Genomic DNA, 24,582 nt, shown 5'->3' on the forward strand with positions numbered 1-24,582 from the left:
AAAATTAAGCTGGTATCTCTTCAGATATTGTCTTTATTCTCTTCACTTTCCTCTGATTAAATGTTTTTCAGGTCTGAACTATCTTCCATGTCTCTTAATCTTTTTTTCTTTTTTTTTTTCTGTCTTTTTCTTTCTTCATCCATTAAGGCATTCATGCATTAATGGAGGATTTCTTCAGATCAATCCTCTATTGTCTGAATTGAGTTTTTTTTTTTTCCAGTTGGCTGCTAATACATCTACTGAGTTTGAAAATTTTGCCATTGTGTTTCCCATTTCTAGAAGTAATTTCTTTTCTCATACTTATACATTATTTTTTTTTTAATTTACATTTGCTTCTTCCAATTTTATTAAGATATAAAGCACTGCATAAGTTTAAGGTATACACATAATGATTTGACTTGCATTATGAAATGATAACCATAATGGGGTTAGTGAACATCCATCATCTCATATAAAACAAGTATCGAAGAAATAGAAAAAAAATTTTGTGATGAGAACTCTTAGGATTTACTCGTAACGACTTTCTCACAGAACGTACAGCAGTGTTACCTGTATTGTACTGTACATTACATCCCTAGTTCTTATTTATCTTTACAAGCTGGAGCATGTACCTTTTGATGATCTTCATCTAATTCTCCCTCCTTCACAAACCCTATCTCCCCGTTCCCCAACCCCCTACGGCGGTAGCAATAATCTCTTTTTCTATTAGTTAGTCAGTTTGTTTTTCTGCAGTATAATCAAGCTACAATACTATGTCAGTTGCTGGCACACAACACAGTGATTTGATTTTCTATACATTTCAAAATCATTACCATGGTAAGTCTAGTTATCACCTGTCACCACACAAAGATATTGTTAGTGAGTAAATTCCCCACACTGTACACTTCATACCTGTGATTTCATTTATTTGGTAGCTGAAAATTTGTACCTCTTAACCTCCCTGACTATTTCTTTTTCCCTACTCCCTTCACTTCTGGCAACTACCAGTTTGTTCTCTGTACCTATCACTCTTATCTCTGTTTTATTGTTTGTTCATTTGTTTTGTTTTTAGACTCTACATAATACATAAAATCATACAGTCTTTGTCTTTGGCCGATTGATTTCACTTGGCATACCTCTAGGTCCACCAATGTTGTCACAAATGGCAAGATTTCAGTCTTTTCCCAGCTATGTCTGCAGCCAGGGTTGAGACATATCAGTCTCTGGGATAATGTCAGGTACTGGAAAACAGTGCCCACTGTGGTTCAGGATAAGGAACCAAACCGGGCAGAATTCAGAAGCAAGATGGATAGAAAAAGAGATCAACAAGTGAGTGAAATAATGAGTAGTCTCTAGGCAGCTGGCCTAGGCCAAGAAGAGGGCGGAAAGGCTCTGCTGGGAAACAAAGAATATGTGTTTTCCTGGGATTTCTAGGGTTCCATCTGGAAAACACACAGACTGTGCTTACACAGACTGACACTGTCTGGCAGTGCTGATCGGCTTGCCTAATGGATAAAGACTAAAAAGACTGTTGACTGTTTCAATTCAGCCATGCCTCTTCAATCCTGGGACAGTAAAGAGAACAGAACTGTATGCCCCATGGGTGGTGCCCCTGGAAGCTGGAATCAATCACTTCCCTAATCTACATGAAGGTCTAGGTGGGAGAAAATTTTGAAGCAGTTTAGAGCTAAAAGCAACATTTATTGAGCAACTACTAGCCCAAGATGGAGAAGGCAATGGCACCCCACTCCAGTACTCTTGCCTGGAAAATCCCATGGACGGAGGAGCCCGGTAGGCTGCAGACCATGGGGTCGCGAAGAGTCGGACACGACTGAGCAACTTCACTTTCACTTTTCACTTTCCTGCATTGGAGAAGGAAATGGCAACCCACTCCAGTGTTCTTGCCTGGAGAATCCCAGGGACGGGGGAGCCTGGTGGGCCGCCGTCTATGGGGTCGCACAGAGTCGGACACGACTGAAGCGACTTAGCACTAGCCCAAGATGTGCCAGAAGCCACATACGGCGCAATGTCCTGTTGAGGAGTTTGGAGATGGGCTGTGAGGTTCACATAAGAAACCTGGAGTATTAGAGCATTTGGGATAGCCTAGCACAATCTTCTCACTTGAGAATTATTCCTTACAGTGAAGAAGGGGAAGATCAGAGAAAGGCATTTACAGAGAACAGGTGACTTCTCAGTTTTCGCCCAACATTCGTTTGTAGTCACCACAAAAGCCCAAGGCTGGAACGGGATCCGTTAACCCTGAGTGGCTGGGTCCCTCACAAGTGGCCCTTGAGAGTTGGGGGACTGCTGGGGTCTTAGATGGTCACAAAGCCTCACAGAAGAGTTGGACTCTGGGCCACTAAAGAACAGGATTTTAAAATAAAAGATATGAGAGCAGAATTAGGAGAAAATAGTAAAACATGTCTGCATGTGCAACTCTGTGGGGCTTTTTGTTACTACGTGAACGTGATGGAGCCCATGCCAAGAAGATACTCATCTTCACCTCCTTCACTACACTGGTCAGGCCCGGACTCCTCCCAGCTCCCCTCACTCCACTCCCTTCCATCGGGCCCTTATCGGTGTCTCACCTGGGCCACTCCAAGGGCTTCATAAACAGCACTGTGCATCCTCTTTTCCTGCCACAAGAATGACCTCTCCACTCCTACATAATAGCTGTCTGTGGCTCCCTACCCCCAACACATTTGTGCCCTGGCTCTAAGGTCTGTGCCCTTCCTGATCTGAGGCCTATCTACCTCCCAGCCTCCTCCACCTCCTGCCACTCTCCCCACACACTGACCCCCTTCCCTCCATACCCAACCCACTGCAATCTCCCACCAAGCTTGCCCCTGAAATGCCTCCCTACCTATCACCTTGGAGATCCCTTTCCCAATAACTTCTCATGCTTTTCAATACACAGTTTAAGTATCACTTCCTATACACGTGCCTGCTCTAACTACTCCAGCCTCCTTCTTCCTTTACATCCCTCCATGGACCTGTGCCTTAGCTGTCAGGCTGCACGTTAATTCTGTAGTAGTGCCCCACCCTAGACCTGAAAAGGGGGTGGGCTTGACTGTCTCTTGTCACCACCAATCTCTGCTAAGGCCGCTGCTGCTGCTGCTAAGTCACGTCAGTCGTGTCTGACTCTGGGCGACCCCATAGACGGCAGCCCACCAGGCTCCTCCATCCCTGGGATTCTCCAGGCAAGAATTCTGGAGTGGGTAGAAACTACAATTTCCAGAATCTCTTTCCCTAAATGGTCCCAGCTACTTTGCCAAAGGAAAACTTAGAAGATGAAAGTGAAACAAAATCTAAAATTTTTTGGAGATCATAACAGCTAGACAAGGAAACTGTGGACACTCCACACAGAGGCTATGGGGACTTCCCTGGGGGTCCAGTGGCTAAGACTCCACACTCTGGATGCCCCCCTGAATCCTTGGTCAGGGAACTAGATCCCACATACTGTGACTAAGACCTGGTACAGCCAGGAAAAAAAAGGCTGTGGGCCCAGATGCAGCCGATTCATGGACTTGGCATGAACACAGTTTCTTTTCCAGGGGCCTAGTCTGCCATCAGTGGGAAGTGACTTCTCTGATTCTCCACCTGCAGCCTCCCAGATCTTCGCTCTCCCAGCCCCTCATTATTTATATTAGTTCCAATTTCTATCTAAACATCCCTCTATTCCTGCACAGTCTGTAGAGGCAGATACAGGAGGGGTATCTTGTTCTTTGAATGTCAGTAGGACTGGGTTCATAATAGGAAGTGCTTCCACAGATACCAGAGAGGTATGAAGGTGAGCACCAAAGCAGCTGGGCTTGCCATCACAATGTGCTATCTCTTTTCTCCTCCTCCAACCAAACCTCTGCCACACCCTCAAGTTCTGAGAAAGTTCCAGAGAGCAGCACAGAATGTGTGAGCTAAACTGCATTAAAAGCTGAGATGTGTCCTAAAGGAACACACAGGGAGATAAAGATCGGGCTTTTAAATGGAGAAGCAGACATAGAGAATAGACTTATGGACATGGGGAGAGGGGAGGAGAGGACGAGATGTATAGCGAGAGTAACATGGAAACTTACATTACCATAAGTAAAACAGATAGCCAACGGGAATTTGCTGTATGTCTCAGGGAACTCAAACAGGGGCTCTGTATCAACCTAGAGGGGTGGGATGGGAAGGGACGTTCAAGAGGGAGGGGACCTATGGCTGATCCAATGTTGATTCACACTGATGACAGAAAACAACAAAATTCTGTAAAACAATTATCCTTCGATTAAAAAATAATTAAACAAGATTAGGTTTTTAATCATAGAAATATTTGGTAGTAACAGTTGCACAAGATCTAATTTCCCATTTAAGGGGGAAAAAAAAAAAATCAACTCAAGACAGATCAAGATAAAGGAACTAGGAAAGAAAATGAAAAGTGGGAGGGAGAAACTTTCAAAAACACAGCCCAGAGCTGAAAGCAACACTTACTGAGCCATCGCTAAGCCCAGGATATGAAGCAGCTGCACGTGGCCTAACACACCGCTTGGGGGGTCAGCTGTGCCTGGGAGGCCCCAAAGGAAGCAGAGAGCCCTGGGCAGCTCTGAAGGAGCTCTAGGCCAGCAGGAAGGAAATCCTCCAGAAGCCCCTTTTCACCGCTCAGAGGGGAGGAGGCTGTGATGGAAGTCAACCCACTCCTCTATTGATCAGGAGCATTACTGCTGTTGCTCAGATGCTTAGTGTCCAACTCTTGGTGGCCCCACGGACTGCAGCATGCCAGGCTTCCCTGTCCTTCACTATCTCCCAGAGTGTGCTCATACCCATGTCCATTGAGTTGGTGAGGCCATCCAACCATCTCATCCTGTCACCCCCTCTCCTCCTGCCCTCAATCTTTCCCAGCATCAGACAGAATCTTTTCCAATGAGTCAGCTCTTTGGATCGTATGGACAAATTATCAGAGTTTCAGCTTCAAACAGAAGCATGGAAACTGACAAATGGAAGGACAAATCTGACCTGACTGAGAAGATCCCTAAAGGGTCTGGTCCTGGGGACTTCAGGACTCTCACAGCTCTCCACACAGCCCAATCCGAAGTGAACCAGAGAGCAGAAGTAACAGCTTCCTTGTTCTTCTTCCCGTTCTTCCTCCATTCTGCCCCCTCGCTTTTTATTCTAGGAACAACATCTCGGGCATGTGAACAAAGATGAATGTGCAGTCCCTCACCTGAGCTCAAATTCACAGATCCGTCCTTCAGGGTAACAAAATAGGATGATCATGATCGGACTGTTCCAGGAACCACCTGGAACTGTTGGAATTCCTGACCTGTGTATCTGCGGACACCCTGACGTCACTGCCCCACCGCAGACAGGCTGCAATGGGCACCAGGCGGCGGGAGGGGACAGGAGACTGGCACTTCTGAGGAGCAGCAGGCAGCAATCCCCAGCCCGGAACAGCTCACTTACCGGGAATGGGAAACAAAGTCGTACACGGGAATCTGGACAGTTTTCCCTTCCGTGATTTCTTTGAGTGTCTTGAAGATGAGTTCATTGTCAAAGGCATCTGAAGGAAATCAAACTGTTAAGATGTTTGCTAACTGTAAAATGATTTCTCCTATAATGATGAACAGGCATCCCTTTAAGCCTGTGTTCTACCCATATATGCATCACACCCTAGATAAGCATCCCCTCTCCCCAAAAAAGTCTAATTTCAACCCAAAGCAGGATGCAAACTCTCTACATTTCAAACCAAAATGTGTGAGTTCCGAGAACTGGAAGTGGGTTCTTTTCTTTTGCCTTAATGTCCCATCCCTGGCCTGTATCTCTTGCCTCTCTCTAAACCCAGCGTACGAAAGATACCTCACGACTAGGTGAGGGCAGCAGGCACTACGGCAGCTTTGACTCAAGTGAAAGAACCCTAAACCAGCTTAAGAGGCAGTGTGCTGACCTGGGACTGTCAGGGCACTGGACCCTCAGTCTCCCTTTCTGCATTTGGATGAGTTTAACACACAAGCCATGTACACCCATGTGCCAGGCGGTGGCAGGAGGCAGGGCCGCAGGCTGTGTAGACCAGAGGAGGCAGGAGAACCAGCTGTTCTGGCCTGTGTCTGTCCCGCCCTGAGTTATGGGTTTCTCCAAGAGTCACCCTTGTTTAGACACAGACTCAATCAGTATTTAAGGAGGCAAGCATTGCATAAGCCACAGCAGAAGCCCTTCTTTACTATGAGCCCACAGCAAGCCTGCAAGGTACCTAAGAGTCCTCCATTCAATGGCTAGGAAACAGACTCAAAGAGGTTAAGCCACTTCTTCAATCAACACCTCCACATAGGCCCTTTCAATGCCCCAGCTCACCTGGGTGATCAAAGTTGAACTGGCCCTTCAGGGCTTTGGCCTTCTGCTCTGAAGTGAGGGCGCGGTAGAAGCTGTCCTGGCTCAGGATGACCACCTGCTTCTGGCGATAGTCCACCTCATTCTGCCCCAGAAGCTGCACGATCTTAGCACAGACGGAAGACTGCAAGGAGAGAAGAGAGCAGTGCAGACCACAGGGTGAGGCCCAGTCACCGAGCTGACTGTGTGTGTCCCGAGCAACGGCCTTTGCAAGGAAGAATGCAAAGGCTACCACCACGGATGATGCAGTAGTGGAAGGGAGGATATGTCTGCTGAGAAGGAATTCAGGGGGCCCAGAAGTCTCTTCCTCCCCCATTCCTTAATACAAATTACTATGCTGAAGTATCCACAGTGATGACATGGGGACGAGGGCAGTAATCTCTACTTCTATTTCATAAAGCCTTCCCCAAAGCCGCAAATAAAAGGTGATGCTATTTTATCCTTTACTCCCACCCTAGTATAGATACACAAAAAAGACAGGAGAAATTAGGGGAAGAGCACAGTGATGATGTGCTGATGGGCCAAAGGGCTGCTGGGTCATGAAATGACTGAGCATTTTCAAGACATCTCAGCCCTTACACATCTCTTTATATCAAAGGAATCTCAGCTGGCTGGCAGTGAGGCCAAGGCCTTGGCTTCCCTCCTACTTCAGTCTTTTGCTCTGGTCTACAGCCACAGTACACCAGGCAACCTTTTCACAGATGTATGCCCTCACTTATGGAGCTGGAGACACAAACATCACCAATACTGGAAATAGTAGGGCGTCCTAATTAAGAGTAGGGACACCAGCTCCCAATGAACTTGAACCTACATACTTGTAATACACATATCTGACTTCTTTTCTCTCCAGTGAACATACACTCTTTGTAAAAGGAAAAGTATAAAAACAAGTGCATTCAAAAGAATGAGATAGTCGGGACTTCCCTGACAGTCCAGTGGTTAAGATTTTGCCTTCCAACGCAGGGAGTGTGGGCTTGATCCCTGGTCAGGGAGCTAAGATTCTACGTGCCTTGTGGCCGGGAAAACAAACAAACAAACAAATAAAAAAACCATAAAACAGGAGCAATATTGTAAAAAATTCAATAAAGAATTTTAGGGCTTCCTTGGTGGTCCAGTGGTCTGCCTGCCTCTTACCATGTTCGATCCCTGGTCCAGGAAGATCCCACATGCTGCGGAACAACTAAGCCCGTAGGCCATAACTACTGAGCCATGCATACTGCAACAAAGCCTCCCCGCTCACCACAACTAGAGAAAGCCCACACACAGCAATGAAGACATACTGCAGCCAAAATTTCTTTAAAAAATAAAACAAAAATTTTTTAAAGAATTTTTAAATGGTCCCCATCAATAAAGATCTTTTTAAAAATGAGATAGTGAAGGATTGTATTTATCAAATAACTGACTTCTTCCTCATTTGCTACAAAGATTAACTGAAAAATAAGAATGTCTACATCACAAAACCTCTAGAAGATGTAATGGAAGTCCCCTTATGGAACTGGCTGACCTGATTATAAGCGATGAAACAATGAGCACAGTTGAAAGATGAAAGAATGAGAGGTTTCTTGGGCTCACCCTTAGAAATCTTACAGTTGAGACTATTTGACCAATTCATTTTAACATGGAAAAGCCAGGAAACTTTTAATTAAAAGTTACAATTCATATGAAGAATGTATTCGATTCGTCCAAGCATAAGGAAAACTCGTTATTCCTGTTGTATTACTCAATGTAAATCAAAACTATTTTGCACAGTATGTCCTGTTGTATAAGTTGTGAAACACACTGGCATTTTATAAAGATCTGTGGGAGAATAATATTTTGGCTCAACTGTTAGAAAGTTATTTTACTTTGACATTTTTGCATATTAATACACAAATAAAACACTTAAACTACTTAGGATTTTTGGAACGACAGATGTGCCACACAAAAAAAAAATCATAGGAAGATATAAAGCTTGCACATGACTTAAACTAGATTCAAAAATGAAAATGCTATAACAGAACCAAAGGTTCTATGCAGTTAAAAACTTTTTAAGTTTTTATACTTGTATAGGTCCATAATTTCCTTTTCCTAGCTTCCATCTGCTTCTTGTATCATAAAGCTATGAGTGGGGAACGCTTATACCTGCAGTTTCCACTAGTAAATAGAATTCCTTCTAGAAGTCTGAAGAACTGGGGCTTTCCTGGTAGCTCAATGGTGAAGAATCCACCTGCCAACGCAGAAGGCACAGGTTTGATCCCTGATCTGGGGAGATTCCATATGCCTCAGAGCAACTAAGCCCGAGCGCCACAACTCCTGAGCCTGTGCTCTAGACCTCATAGGCCTCAACTACTGAAGCCCACATGCCTAGAGCCCATGCCCTGCAACATGAGACGCCACTGCAATGAGCAGGCTGTGCCCCACAAATAGTGAGCAGCCCCAGCTTGCCACAACTAGAGAAAAGCCCACTCAGCACAAAGACCCAGCATAGCCAAGAATAAATACATAAATAAAAAAATTTTTTAAAGAAAGTCAGCAGGAGGAAGTGAGACAAATTTGGAGTTTGGGGTTAACATATACACACCACTATATATGAAGTAGATAAACAATAAGGATTTACTGTATAGCACAGGAAATGACAGTATCTTGTAAAACCTACAGAGGAAAAGAATCTGGAAAACAGAAGTATAACTGAATCATTCTGCTGCACACCTGAAGCTAACGCAACACTGTAAATCAACTATACTCCAAAAAAAAAAAGAAGGTAATCAGAAGTTTCAAGGCAGGGCTCCCTTGGTGGCTCCTTCCTTACTTCCCTGGAATAAGGTGATAAAGAATCCACCTGACAATGCAGAAAACACAGGGTTCCATCCCTGGTCCAGGAAGATCCCACCTGCAACGGAGTCCCTCCACCTCAACTATTGAGCCTGTGCTCTAGAGCCCGGGCGTTGCAACTATGGAGCCCACGTGCTGCAGCGAGTGAAGCCTGCACGCCTACAGCCCACGCTTCAGAACAGAAGTCACCACACAGCTCCACTGTAGGAGAGCAGCCTCACTTGCTAAAACTAGAGAAAAGCCTGTGCAGCAACAAAGACCCAGCACAGCCAAAAACAAATAAGTAAATAAACAAAATTAGTTTTTTAAGTACTAAAAAAAGAGAGAGAAAGTTCCAAGGCATAAGAAACCCTTTATCATTCAGGAGATAAACACCACTGCATGAACAAGCAAAGAAACACCAGCCTCTAAGTTAATCTACATTTTTCTAGTATTTTCTTCTCCCTGAAACTTTTGTTAAAAATGGGCCAGAATATCTAGATAACTGCTGAATCAGGGAGAGGTTCATTGTATTATTCTGTCTTCTGGCGCTTAGGTCTGAATCTTTACACAATCAGAAGGAAGAAGTGCTACAGGGGACTTCTGCAATGAGTAAATACTTAAGTCCCTCCTTTTATGTCTTCTTCACTTTTAATTTCCCTTTTCTCCAATCCTGCCCTCTTCAAAAGGATGAAATGGAGCTGCAAGGTGTCTTCTCTTAGGAAAGGGTTTGAGACAGGAAAAAAATTAATGACTAGGGCCTGGAGAAGGGAAAGTCTACCCACTCCAGTATTCTGGCCTGGAGAATTCCATGGACTGTATGGGGTCGCAAAGAGTTGGACAGGACTGAGCGACCGACTTTCACTTTCTCCAGTGGTCTTGCCTGAAAAATCCCATGGATGGAGGAGCCTGGTGGGCTGCAGTCCATGAGGTTGCTAAGAGTCGGACACGACTGAGAGACTTCACTTTCACTTTTCACTTTCATGCACTGGAGAAGGAAATGGCAACCCACTCCAGGGTTCTTGCCTGGAGACTCCCAGGGATGGGGGAGCCTGGTGGGCTGCCATCTCTGGGGTCGCACAGAGTCGGACACGACTGAAGTGACTTAGCAGCAGTAGCAGGGCTTGAGAAGAAGGCAAGCAATCATGAGCTTCTAGAATGCTAAAAATGGAAGACAGTACAACCGCTGTGGTGAGCTAAGACTTATTAATAACTATAGTTACAAAAACACAAGTACCATATGATGCCACTTACATGAGGTATCTAGAATAGTCAAATTCATAGAAAGTAGAATGGAGACTGCCAGGGGCTCGGGAGAGTTGCATAATGGATATAATTTATTACATGATGAAACAGTTCTGGAGATTGGGGCCCAAAGCAAATACACTTAACATTACTGAACTATATGCTTAAATATTATTTTTAAGACAGTAAATTTTATGCATTAGGTTGGTACAAAAGTGGTTTTGCATTGCTGAAAATGTGGTTTTGCTTTGCTGAACTTTGCTGTTTGATATTGGAATACATTCTTAAATGTGGTTATGTTATACATCATTTTAATGCACATTTCTCCATTTTTATGCTATAAGAATAAATAAACATTTCTTGTTGGCAAATATGTGTTGATTATAATGGTTCCTATTTTCATTCATAACGATGTGTTTGAGCCTAGTTATAATGACTTAAAATTCACTTCCAAAACTGCAATTACTTTTGTACCAACCTAATATGTATGTTTTATCACAATTAAAAATAATAATTCATATAAGAAGAACGTGCCTTTAGAGGTAGTTTCTTCCTATGTGCTAGTTGTGTGGTATGTGCTCAGTTGTGTTGGAATCTTTGTGACCCCATGGACAGTAGCCTGCCAGACTCCTCTGTCCATGGGATTTCCCAGGCAAGAATACTGGAGTGGGTTGCCATTTCCTCCTCCAGGGGATCTTCCCAACCCAGGGACGAGACCCAAGTAAGTCTCTTGTGCCTCCTGCATTGGCAGGTGGATTCTTTACCACTGATCCACCAGGGAAGCCCACACTGGGCTCAATAGTTTTAAAGCATTCCATTTCCTATTACAACTTTGTATGCTGGCCGTTATTATTATACCCACTCAGTGCAGACCAAGGTGAAGAGAGGCACAGCCCAAGGCCAGCTGCAGGGGAGCCAGGACTCTCACCCAAGGAGCCCCACTCTGGAGCCACTTACTCTCCTTCCAGCTAAACCTCACCAGAAAACTGGCACCGCTCATGGAGCTGGGAGGAAACTCAGTTACACATAGTGCAATGTATCCTGAACAGATTCTGTCCCTGCCACTTTTAGCACACTATTTTAGCAGGGGTCCTGGGGTGGGGGGGAGGTGTGCAGGGAGACACAGTAACAAGTCAGCTTAGGGTTGCTGTCTGAATACAAAATTAAGATCAATATGAGGTTACTTTTAGAAAAAGAAAAAAGATTAAATGGAAGAATCAGTGAAGATAATTTACAATTTCTTCACTACTATGCCATTTTGAAGATATTATCTCACTTAATTCTATTACATAAGATATAGTTTTATCTTTTTTTCCACCTTAATGAGGAAACTGAAGCTTAGAGATTTCAATTAAGCGAAACAACTTGCTCAAAGGTCATGGGGCTGAATCTCAAGCCTAACTGCAGATCTTCTAACTGCAAAGGCACAATTCTTTTCACTATTCTAGAACTGAAGCAGCTTTGATATCACCCCCAATATTCTATATAAATTTACTCCACTTCCAGAGAACAGGGAGGGAACTACTTAGAAATGTAATACTGTTTTGTCACACTGTATCATTAAAGTCAACTTTCACAGAATATCAAAAAGAAGCTAAAAAGCACACACACACACACACACACACACACACATTCAAGGTATTTAGTCTTAAGGATTGTGTTCAAAGAATCCAGGCAGTAATGTTGGGGGGCCTAGAAAATTCTTTGAAGAAAAGTCTATAGGATTAAGTCTCGCAAACAGGTACTACGGTGATGGAGAACCACTCACAATGCCTTTCAGATTCCTTCCTGTGCTGTAGTTTCTAGAACATGCCAACCCCTGACTTCATCATTAGGCCAGTGCTCAGATGTGCTGACTAGTGTGGCAGTCTGTCTTCCCAGAGACCCCTCTCACTTGGGAAGCCCCAGGAGAGCTCAGTCACCAGCGAACCAATGGACCCTTTCAGCTAGTGGTTTCCAACAGGGCGGCTGTTGGGTCCTCACTGGTTCCCATTTTGCTCCAAGCAGTACAGCGATTTCCTAAATTGATTCTCACAGAGGAGGGGGCTCAGATAGCCTAGACACTAAGATGGTGTCTAGAAATGTCTAGTGTGCCTGTGTCTTCCAAGATCTTCCTTAAGATCCTCTTGTCCAACCCCAATACTGCCCGGTGAGGAAAACAGAGCAGAAGAACCACCAACTACTCCAACACACAACCTGGAAGAAGCCCCAGCTGGTCAGCTCAGAGCAACTCAGGTCAGCACTGCAGAGGGCTTCAGGCTGGTATGTCCTCAGGAGACGGGGTAGGTATTTCTCAAGGCAACTTTACAGGAGAGTGCGGGATTCCATCAAGCGGTCTGTGCTGCTCAGAGTAAGCTGCTTCATCATGAGAGAGAGCTCAGACGGAGGAAAATCTAGCACTGTCACGGCCTGGGGCTTACAGCGGCCAGCCAGCTCCAGGTGAGGCGCCTGTGGCATCTCTCACTCCCAGCCCTTCAGGACGGGTTGTGGACATCAGTTAATACCTGCTCTGATGGCACCATCCAGCAGCTAAGAGTGCAAGAAGACCCTATCTAACTCCTTCACTCCGGGACTGCGTGTAAGTCACCTCAATAAATCTTGACAGGAGCCTTCCCTGTCACTATCATTAAGTAAGAAACACACCACTAACCTATATGGTGTCCAGCATGCCCCCAGGCATTACATCACTCCTTTGAAGGCAGGGGTTCGTCTCCATGCAGCTCAGAAGCTCTAATTCACAAGTATGAGAAAACCAAAGCCCCGGGAATCTGCCCTGAGACAGAACAAAGCTCAAACCTGCTGACTCAATTCCTGGTCAAACCATCTATGCGGAAGCAATAGGGAGGCACCACTCAATGTTTCTGTAAGGCCAACCAACCGTGGGGCCATGGATGACCCCAGAACACATGCACTGCTAAGTTGGTTCTGCTAGCTCCCATAACTGTATGGGAGCTAGCAGAACCAACACAAACACAAACAACTAAGATCTGAACCAGAAACTCACTAAGTTGCTATATAACACAATAACTAAGAGCTCCTGGAGCACAGCGACCAGTTGTGACTCGGCTTTTATTCCAGGGCTTGGCAGGCCTTGGCACCTGGTGGGCTCACTCAAATGTGGTTAGATGAATGACCACAGGGAATGTCTGAATCCAGCAGAGTATCTTTTTCTTTTCCCTTCAGATCTGGAGCTTCAAATATATAGTTTGCCCTGTTCATCCTTAGCATCAGTCTTGATTCCATCCTGTAGTACATAACATACTCAAACAGAGATAACTAGTTGTGTAACCAAATCTCAGTCCCTGAGTTTTAGCTGAGCACATGACCACATTTCCCAGCTTCCCTTATAGCTTGTGATTGTACTAAGTTCTGACCAATTAGACAAGTAGAGGTGTGAAGCAGAAGCTTCTGGAATCTCCTTAAAGGATAAGAGTCACCTTTTGACTCTCTCCTTCCTGTGGGCTAGAAGGAGACTTGATGGCTGGAGGTCAAGCAGCCACTTTGTAAAATCAATATCATGCTAACTAAGGTAGTGGAGCAGCTAAATAAAGGAGCCACAGACTCCAGATCATAGAAGTAATACAGTAATGAGGTAAATTATCTTGCTTAAACCCTACTGTTCGAAGTTTTCCATCACTTTCAACTTAAATAACACTAATGTCAACACCCACATATCCAGTACACCTTAGTGCAAATGTTCTCTGGAAAGCTATGGTAATTCTCCTGCCGTGGGCCAAGAGGGTGCCTTGTTCATCGCAGTTCGCCACAAGCATCCCCTCAACCAAATAATTTCTTTGTTTTAAAAGGTGAGGTGGGAACATTTGCCTTGACCGATGTCCCAGACCACTGGGTACATTTCTGCCACCTGCCAGCTTCTGTCTGTGTATTCACCCTGATGTGTCAGAGTTATACCATCCCCATCTGTCACCACCTTGCTTGTGCTGCAGGCCAAGCTCTCCACAGAGGAAGCCATGACTGGTAGGGGGGAAACCAGATTATAAACAGTACTAAATGAAAAACTTCCCAGAATAGAAACCCTTGGTTTTAATTCCTGATTCATGTTGGTACTAAAAAGGTAGTCCAGCCTAGAAAACCCCAGGTGTTAGCCTGCACCTGAGAAAAACTCTGGTTGATCAACAGTCACCGATATAAACATATTTCCAGGACTTTTCAATGAACTTGGAATCCAAGCTCTACTCCTAGCAAAGACATTTAAAATAATTCACTTCTAGGTTTGTAGAATTATAGTTGGCTCTGTTCTCTTTGGAGTCATGAACCCCAATAGAAAGACTCCCTCAAAGAATACTTACTCATGAAACTAAACTGGTTCAGAATCAACTGAGAGATGACAAACAACAGTGAACATAAAAATGCCAGGGGCTGTTCTAAGGAGTTTACCTTTACTACGCTATTTAATCTTCAAATCAATTTCATGAGGTGCACGTTCTTCTTATGTCCATTTAACAGAAGAAATGGAGGCACAGAGGGGTAGATTAAGTGACGTGGCCCAAGATCAGATGCCAAGAGAGCAGCTGAGCTGGTCTTCAAACTCACGCAGGCTGGCTTCAGGACGCCACACCTCAGCAACCACACACACCACCTGCCTTGCCACTGCGTCAGAAGGGGCCGTGGACCTCTTCTCATGAGAGACAGTGACCCTACCACGCAGGTGCAGTGGCCACGTGTATAATACAGGAGCTGCTGGGAACAAACACTCTCAGCAAGGCTCTGTAATTTCCTTTCCTTGGGCTCTGCAAGGCACAGGCTTGCTGGACTTCCTTAGAAGTTAGTTTTCCTGAGAAATATTTCACTAGGAAAACAGTAAGACAAGTCACTTCTGACCCACACTCTGCTGTACATGTGAAACTAACACAAAATTGTAAAATAACTATATTTTTCCTATATCCTATTTTCTGTTAGGAAATACATTATTTCCTACATTTTTCCTATATAGGGAAAACTATATATTTCCCTATTTTTCAATTGAAAAAAAACAGGAGAGGGACTGCTGCCCATGGTCCTTATGTGAAGCCAAGTTCCACTTTAATCCACATCCTTGTGGCAGGTATTAACCTACCATCCAACACAGGCGAAACATCAGGCAAGAGACAGGGCCCGTGCTCACGCGGTGATGTGGGCCTCAGCGCTGGCCTACACTCATTCAGTACAAAACAGTGGCTGACTTCAACCTTCTGTGCTGATTTTGAGCCTGAATATAAAATCTGTGGACACTTCTTTGTATTCCCCACAGGACATACACAAAAGATACCACCTCCACTCTCCCCTCCCCCCCAAAATTGAATGCATCTAGGCTGATTGCTGGCTTTGATGAATTTGCTCCTCCTGAAGCCCTCTGCAAAAGGCAGAAGCCAAGAGGAGGAATACTGGAGGGTCAGCTCCCACTGCCTTGCGGATACACGTGAAGCTGGATCTCTTTCCTTCCCCTTTTACTTGAGGGGCAGGAGGTAAGCTAAGAGGGTAAAACCCAGACGACCGAACTCCCTGTCCGAGGGAAAAACGAGCACATCCTTGGACAAGGTGTACCAAACCCACCCACTTGGTACAGTTTGGCTTACAAAGCAAGGATAATATGCCTGTTGCAAAAATTATGGCCCAAGACTTGAAGTCCTTCTGGAGAGAAGCACAAAAAGAAAGGCGACTCCCTTCTGTTCTTAGAAAAGTGAACAGATACAGGCAAGCACAATGTGCCAGTGGGATCCCCGGCTAGATCTCTGCACATTGAAGCCCACACATGAGTAAACATTTAACAAGGACTTAACAGCACAAGAGTGCTTTGTTGTACGAAGTATATTTGAGTTAACTCTTCCTTTCCAGCAGTCCTTATCCAAATTGTGGAAAACCGGAAGTTAGACTATCTGGCTCTCATAAGATTGCTTCTTTAATTTTCTCTTTAAGTTTTCTCCAGCAGCCGTGTCTAACTGCAGCACAGCAGGGGGAGGAAACTGAAAGTATGTGCCAGGCACCCACTTCCCCTTCTTTTTGGAAAGGCTCTTTCACTGTCCTCGAAAACCCAACTTCCCATTCATCCCTCACAGCCTCTGAAGAAAGGGCTTCAAATCTTCTGTTAAGAGATTCAACTTCCTCAAGTTGTCCTTTCCAGATTTTGACAGACTCATCATTCATCAGCCACCTCCTTGGCCCCCAAACTCCTCTGAAATCCAAAAACAAGTAAATAAATAAAAGAATTGTTACGGACCATGTTACTCTGTAAAGGAGTACAGTGAGGGGACTTCCCTGGTGTCCAGGGATTAAGAATATGCCTGCCAATGCAGAGGGCACAGGTTCGATCTCTGATCCAGGAAGATTCCACACGCAGTGGGACAACTAAACCTGGAGCCACAACCGCTAAAGCCTGTGCTCCAGAGCTGGTGCTCCAGGAGAGAAGTCACCACGGTGAGGAGCCTGAATGCCTCAACCGGAACGTAGCCCTGACTTGCCGCAACGAGGGAACGCCGGCATGAGCACTGAAGACCTAGCGCAGCCAAAAATAAGGAATTAACTTAAAAATTAAAAATAACTTTAAAAAAGAAAAGAAGTGTAAGTGGCTCATCTCCCCAGGAAAACAATTTGACACTTTCTTTAAAGACTAAACATGCATCCACCATATGATCTTGCAATTGTACTCCTTCCTGGGCATTTATCCCAGAGCAATGAAAACATGTTCACACAAAGACATGTACACATATGTTCACAGAAGCTTCAGTCCTAACAGTCAGAAGTTGGAAATCACCCAGATGTTCTCCAGTAGGTGAACGCTTAAACTGGTGTACCCACACCACAGAGCACCACTGAATAGTGAAAAGGAATGAACGTCTACCTGTAGCAATCTCCAGAGAATTATGCTAGGGCGGAAAAAAGGCAATCTCAAAAGGCTACAGAACGTATGCTTCCATTTATATTAACATTCTAGCAACGACAAAATTATGGAAATGGAGAAGGTTCCGGTTTGACAGGGATGAGGGATGAGGCAGAAGGGCAGTGGTGGGAGAAAGCAGGGATGGCTAATAATGGGCAACATGAAGGAGGGATCCTGTGGTGATGAAATGTTCCATGTTTTCACTTTATCCATGTCACTGCCCTGTAAGATACTACAAGATCCTACCACTGGGGAAACTGAGTAAAGAGTACATGGGATCTGTTTTATTTTTTTACAACTGTAGTATGAATCTACAATTATCTCTCACAAAAAGTTTATTTATTAAAAAAAAAAAAACAATGACCATCCATCTTTTGTGATTCAACTACTGCCATGGGTTGAACTGTGATCCCCCAAAAGCTATGACCATGTCCTAACCCCTGGAATCTCAGAATGTGAGACCTTATTTGGAATAAAGTTCTTTGCAAATGCAACTTAGACTGCGGATCTCGAGATGACGCCATCCTTGGAATGGAGGAACCCTAAACCCAGTGACAAGTGTCCTTGTAACAAAGAGAAAAGACAGAAACAGAGACATGAGGGGATGCCAAATGAAGATGAAGCTAGAGACTGAAGAGGTGAGAGAAGCTGGAGACTGAGGAACTCCACCAGAAGCCAGAAGAGAAGCATGCACCAGATTCTCCCGCAGAAGGAACCAAGTCTGTCTAACATCTATATTTTGGACTTCTGGCCTCCAGAAATACAAGAGAATAAATTTCCATTGTTTTAAACCACCAACTTTGTGATGATTTGTTACTGTAGCCCTAGGAAACTAATACATTTGACATTTTTCAATGAGTGGGTTCAATTTCTCTCTTTTTTTAAATCACAGAAAATATGAGCAAGTCCTTAACTTCTGTTTATGTATATTCCTGGACATAATTTTTCCCCCCCCGCAGAGGATATAGGCCGTAAGGACATGTATCATTTCACTCTACAATCTTTTCTGTGGGGTTTTCCCTGGTATTTTATGTTTGTTCTAACTATAAACTATTACTAGGTGGCATATAGGAGTGTCCACTCATCAAATATCCTAGTTAATAATTATCATACATGCTAAACAGGTTCAGTCAACTTTCAAAGGTTTCTTAAAAGAAGCCATCCTGACTAACAGGCTAAATCTACTGTTTCCTTGGTAACTAAGAATTTGCTTTTAGATCTTGCAATGTGCTTCAGGGTCTTCAAAATGAGTAGTAATTACTAGGCTGAAGATACACAAAAAGTACCATTTTGTATCTTGAGAGAAATACCCTAAGCTTCTGGCTTCTGAGCAGGCCAACATGGACAAAAACTACCCATTAACCATGAAGTTTTAAGAAGGTGGAAAATGGATCTTTTGAATCAGGCTTGATTTCTGACTGTACCGCACCAGTTATGTTCAGAAAACGCGACCTCTCAGACTGTAACTACCCCTGTGGTCCACAGTGGGACTGACAGCCGTCCCACAAGTGGGCCCCAGGGGTTATCAAGTTAGTGTACACAGCAGTGGCTAACAGAAAATACATGCTCAATAAAAATTATTCTTGTCTCTAAATCTCCTTAAACTTTCATTTATATATATTTATACAAATATGTTAAATGGATAGCCAACAAGGATCTACTGTATAGCACAGGGGACTCAGCTCAAAGTTATGTGGCAGCCTGGATGGGAGGGGAGTTTGTAGGAGAATGGATACATGTATATGTATCACTAAGTACCTGAAACTATCACATTATTAACTGGCTATACTTCAATATAAAATTAAAAGTTTTAAAAAATAAAAAACAAAATCTGAGCTGAAATTCCAGGTTATATATTCTCTGCTTTTAGTTTTTAATCTTGGTTTTTTTTTTTGTACCTACTTATTTCTATTACCCTTTTCTAGGCAGTCAGGTTTTTAAGAGGCAATATCTATGGTACATAGTGCAAGATCTAAAAGGTATGAAACAGCAGAATGTGATTCGCCTTTTTCCCACCCCACATCCAACCACCTTTGACTTCCTTGAAAACTGTTTTCAGTTTTCATATACATCGTTTGAGAGGTGGTCATGTCATATAAAAACATAAGCATGTACAATTCCTCAAAAAAAAAAAAACCAGTATAATGCAATGCTGTGTGTACCTTCATTTACTCATATATCTTGAAGATTTTCCCAGTGCATTTAAGGCCACTTCCTTTACAAGTACATACATTCCACTGTAAGAAGGAATTGCAGCTAGTCTTCCACTGATAAGGATTTTAATTGTGCTCAACTTTTTCCAAAACAAGCACTCTGTATGGCCATACATATATACCTGTGAGAAATGGGATATTTCCTGCCATACCAGTAAACAAAGAATGTTTACTTTCTTACCCAGCAATTACAGACACAGATGGTGAGCTGGTGACCTCTGAGGGAACTCAGGAAGGAAAGAATACCTGCCATCCAGCAGTCATCAGACTGCTGCCACTACCTACAGTGAGTCCTGAGGAAACTGGAGGCGTGAAAACAGGGTAACTGAGGGACATATCAAAGGAACGGCTTCAGTGAGCCCAGTCTTGCATCTTCCCATACGCAGAAAAGCACTACATCCGTTAACCTGGGATCCCTGGTTTTCTTTCCCTAACAACCATCTTTTGGGACTGCGCTGGTGGTGCAGTGGAGGAGTCTGCCTGCCAATGTAGGGGCGCAGGTTAGATCCCTGGCCCAGGAAGACTCCATAGACCAACTAAGCCCACGCTCCACAACCACCGGTCCTGTGTTCCAGAGCCCAGGAGCCACAACCACTGCGCCCACGTGCTGCGACCACGGAGCCACAACTACCGAGCCCGTGTTCCAGAGCTCGAAAACCACAACTACTGAAGCCCACGCACCTAGCACCTATGCTCGGCAACGAGAGAAGCCACTTCAATGAGAAGCCTGTGCATCCCGACCAAGAACAGATGCTGCTCATCACAACGAGAGAAAGCCCAAGTGCAGCAACAAAGACCCAGTACAGCCAAAAATAAAAAAGATAAAATCATCTTTTGATACTTTTTGCAACTCCGTTGTTGCAAAACTTCTATATAACAGGGATCTTCTTTCACTGCCTCAGCGCAGCTCTCTCAGGGTTACTTGAGATGCTGCTTCCCAGGCTCGAAGTCCTAAATATTCCCACAGGATAAAACAAAATATCCCATAAAAAAATATTTATGGGATAAAACATACTCTTCAACTTTTAAGTTGTGAATACTTTTTTTAACCCAGCAACTGTCAGATAAATTTCTACTACTGGATCTGCTAGGCAAAGAATCTGTATTTTTAAATTTCCATACATAAGCCCAGAGAGCCCCCACCATCAATGATTTACATACACCTATTTACTCATATCTGAAATTCTAACTTAATCCTCTTTGCTGCTGCCGCTGCTAAGTCACTTCAGTTGTGTCCAACTCTGTGCGACCCCATAAACGGCAGTCCACCAGGCTCCCCCGTCCCTGGGATTCTCCAGGCAAGAACACTGGAGTGGGTTGCCATTTCCTTCTCCAGTGCATGAAAGGAAAAGTGAAAATGAAGTCGCTCAGTTGTGTCTGACTCTTAGTGACCCCCTCTCTACCTATTTAATTTACATTTCTATTTTATATGAGACAAAGCATCATAAGCCTTCTGTTTTTCTTTTTCTGAAACCTGTCTGTTGATATCTTATCCTCACTCTCTGTCAAGTTGCTGGTCTTTTCTCATTGAAAAGCTCTTGACTTCTATTAAGAAAATGGACTCATTTGTCATTTGTATCACAAATATCCTTTCCAGTGAACTGCCTTTTTCCTTTAAAAAAAAGTGATGTTTCCTAAAGAAAATTTTTATTTGTATAGTTAAATTGACTAGCTTTCTAAAAACTTTTATCATGTTCTACTTTAAAAAGTTGCATCTGTGGGGATTCCCAGGTGGCTCAGTGGTAAAGAATCTGTCTGCAATGCAGGAGACGCCCAAGACACCACTTCTATCCCTGGGTCAGGAAGATGTTCTCATGCAGAAATGTATAGTAAACTCTCCCAAATTTTCTTCTTCTCAGGTATCCTTTCTTTCTCTTCAACTCCCAAATTGGAACCAGCTCAAAGGAGGGCCACAAGAGGGCACCAGTCCAGCGGCTCTCTGAACCCTGAAGCTGCAGGCCAGACACCCAGGGCACACCCAGGGCAACAACGGAAAGGAAATGAGATCTAACCAAGTGGGTTGTAAGGAACTTCCTGTGCACATACAAAGAGCTACAGAAAACCTGCAGCTGTGTCCCTCTGGAATTCATCCTGAAAGACACAGAAGATCTGTTTTCAACCCTCTGGCCCACAGCTGCACACATGGTGAGATCAGACTTGAGCTGTGGCACAACTTCTAGGGCAAAAATCTACAGCAGGTTTAGAGTCCATCAGAGATCAAGGCCATGTGTAAAGTGACCTTTCTTTCAAACACAAGGTATGTCTTCCCACCTCACACAGGGTATTCCATTAAAAGTGTGAAATCCTGTTTCTTCTCTACTGGGTCAAACAGCTAATGTAAGTACACACATCCTCACAAAAAACCCCTCCACAAACTAATGGGCAATTTCAGGCCAAACAAACCTCCTATAAAGAACACATATATAACTAAAAATACAGATTAAGAAGCACATTAAATATCATGTATTCTCAAGTTATTTTTTTTAATTTACTTAAATTGGGAGAAAATTGCTTTATAATATTGTGTTGGTTTCTGCCATACAACAATGTAAATCAGTCATAATTTTATATATATATATATATATATATATACACACACACACAAAAAGGCAAAATGGTTGTCTGACGAGGCCTTACACATAGCTGAGAAAAGAAAATAAGCGAAAGGCAAAGGACAAAAGGAAAGATTTGAATACAGAGTTCCAAAGAATAGCGAGGAGAGAAAAGAAAGCCTTCCTCAGTGATCAATGCAAAGAAATAGAGGAAAACAATAGAATGGGAAAGACTAGAGATCTCTTCAAGAAAATTAGAGATACCAAGGGAACATTTCATGCAAAGATGAGCACAATAAAGAACAGAAATGGTATGGACCTAACAGAAGCAGAAGATATTAAGAAGAGGTGGCAAGAATACACAGAAGAACTATATGAAAAAGATCTTCATGACCCAGATAATCACGATGGTGTGATCACTCACCACAAAGTGATCACTACAAAGCTAGAGGAGGTGATGGAATTCCAGTTGAGCTATTTCAAATCCTAAAAGATGACGCTGTGAAAAGTGCTGCACTCAATATGCCAGCAAATTTGGAAAACTCAGCAGTGGCCACAGGACTGGAAAAGGTCAGTTTTCATTCCAATCCGAAAGAAAGGCAATGCCAAAGAATGCTCAAACTATTGCACAATTGCACTCATCTCACATGCTAGCAAAGTAATGTTCAAAATTCTCCAAGCCAGGCTTCAACAATATGTGAATCGTGAACTTCCAGATGTTCCAGCTGGTTTTAGAAAAGGCAGAGGAACCAGAGACCAAATTGCCAACATCTGCTGGATCATCGAAAAAGCAAGAGAGTTCCAGAAAACCATCTATTTCCGCTTTATTGACTATGCCAAAGCCTTTGACTGTGTGGATCACAATAAACTGGAAAATTCTGAAAGAGGTGAGAATACCAGAGTACCTTAGTGGCCTCCTGAGAAATCTGTATGCAAGTCAAGAAACAACAGTTAGAACTGGACATGAAACAACAGACTGGTTCCAAATAGGAAAAGGAGTACGTCAAGGCTGTATATTGTCACCCTGCTTATTTAACTTATGTGCACAGTACATCATGCGAAATGCCAAGCTGGATGAAGCACAAGCTAGAATCAGGACTGCTGGGAGAAATATCAATAACCTCAGATGTGCAGATGACACCACCCTTATGGCAGAAAGCAAAGAACTAGAATCTCTTGATGACAGTGAAGAAAGGAAAGTGAAAAAGTTGGCTTAAAACTCAACATTCAGAAAACTAAAATTATGGCATCCAGTCCCATCATTTCATGGCAAATAGATGGGGAAACAATGGAAACAGGGACAGACTTTATGTTTTTGGGCTCCAAAATCACTGCAGATGGTGACTGCAGCCATGAAATTAAAAGATGCTTGCTCCTTACTACAAAAGCTATGACCAATCTAGACATCATATTAAAAAGCAGAGACATTACTTTGGCAACAAAGGTCCATCTAGTCAAAGTGATGGCTTTTCCAGTAGTCGTATATGGATGTGAGAGTTGGACTATAAAGAAAGCTGAGCGCCGAAGAATTGATGCTTTTGAACTGTGGTGTTGGAGAAGACTCTTGAGAGTCCCTTGGACTGCAAGGAAATCCAACCAGTCCATCCTAAAGGAAATCAGTTCTGAATATTCATTGGAAGGACTGATGCTGAAGCTGAAACTCCAATATTTTTTCACCTGATGTGAAGAACCGACACATTGGAAAAGATCCTGATGCTGGGAAAGACTGAAGGCGGGAGAAGGGGATGACAGAGGATGAGATGGTTGGATGGCATCACCGACGCAACAGACATGAGTCTGAGTAGGCTCCGGGAGTTGGTGATGGACAGGGAGGCCTGGCGTGTTGCAGTCCATGGGGTCGCAAAGAGTTGGACACAACTGAGGGACTGAACTGAACTGGTATATATCCCCTCCCTCTTGAGCCGCTCTCCCCTTCCCCCGTCCCACCCATCTAGGTCATCACAGATAGCCAGGCTGGGCTCCCTGTGTTATACAGCAACGTCTCACGAGCACTCCACTTTACACGTGATAGTGTATCTATGTCGATGTCACTTTCTCTAGTCACCCCACTCTCTCCCTCCCACACTGTGTCCACAAGTCCATTCTCTCCATTTGCATCCTTGTTTCATCCCTGCAATAGGTTCATCAATACTATTTTTCTAGATTCTATATATATGTGTTGATACATATTTATTTTTCTTTCTGACTTACATTACTCTGTATAACAGGCTCTAGGTTCATCCACCTCACTAGAACTGACCACTGTTATTAAGCCCCACATCTTTCTTGCCCGTCCGTCTGCCAATGGACGTCTAGGTTGCTCCCAGGTCCTAGCTCTTGGAAACAGTGCCCCTGTGAACACTGGGGTGCATGCATGTGTGCTCAGTTGCTCAGTGGTGTCTGACTCTTTGCGACCCCATGGACTGTAGCCCACGAGTCTGCTCTGCCCATGGATTTTTCAGGCAAGAACACTGGAGTGGCTTTACATGTGTTTTTTCAATTATGGTTTTCTCAAAGTATATGCCCAGTAGTGGAATTGCTGGGTCATATGGTAGCTTCATTCCTA

The 24,582-nt window shown here is 43.8% G+C and overlaps 1 protein-coding gene across 2 annotated transcripts in view; it reads right to left on the minus strand.

The window, feature by feature from the left end:
* Nucleotides 1-24,582, minus strand: part of UCK2 (uridine-cytidine kinase 2) — a 66,361-nt gene that overhangs the window by 11,964 nt on the left and 29,815 nt on the right. For both annotated transcript variants that reach the window (XM_006057291.4, XM_025287441.3), the window contains exons 2-3: nucleotides 6,304-6,463; nucleotides 5,419-5,515 (exon numbers count right to left, since the gene is read on the minus strand). In XM_006057291.4, coding sequence (XP_006057353.1) covers nucleotides 5,419-5,515; nucleotides 6,304-6,463 — 257 coding nt within the window. The remainder of the gene's footprint in view (nucleotides 1-5,418; nucleotides 5,516-6,303; nucleotides 6,464-24,582) is intronic.

This window comes from Bubalus bubalis, chromosome 6 (genome assembly GCF_019923935.1).
Source record: "Bubalus bubalis isolate 160015118507 breed Murrah chromosome 6, NDDB_SH_1, whole genome shotgun sequence".
NCBI classification, from domain to species: Eukaryota; Metazoa; Chordata; class Mammalia; order Artiodactyla; family Bovidae; genus Bubalus; species Bubalus bubalis.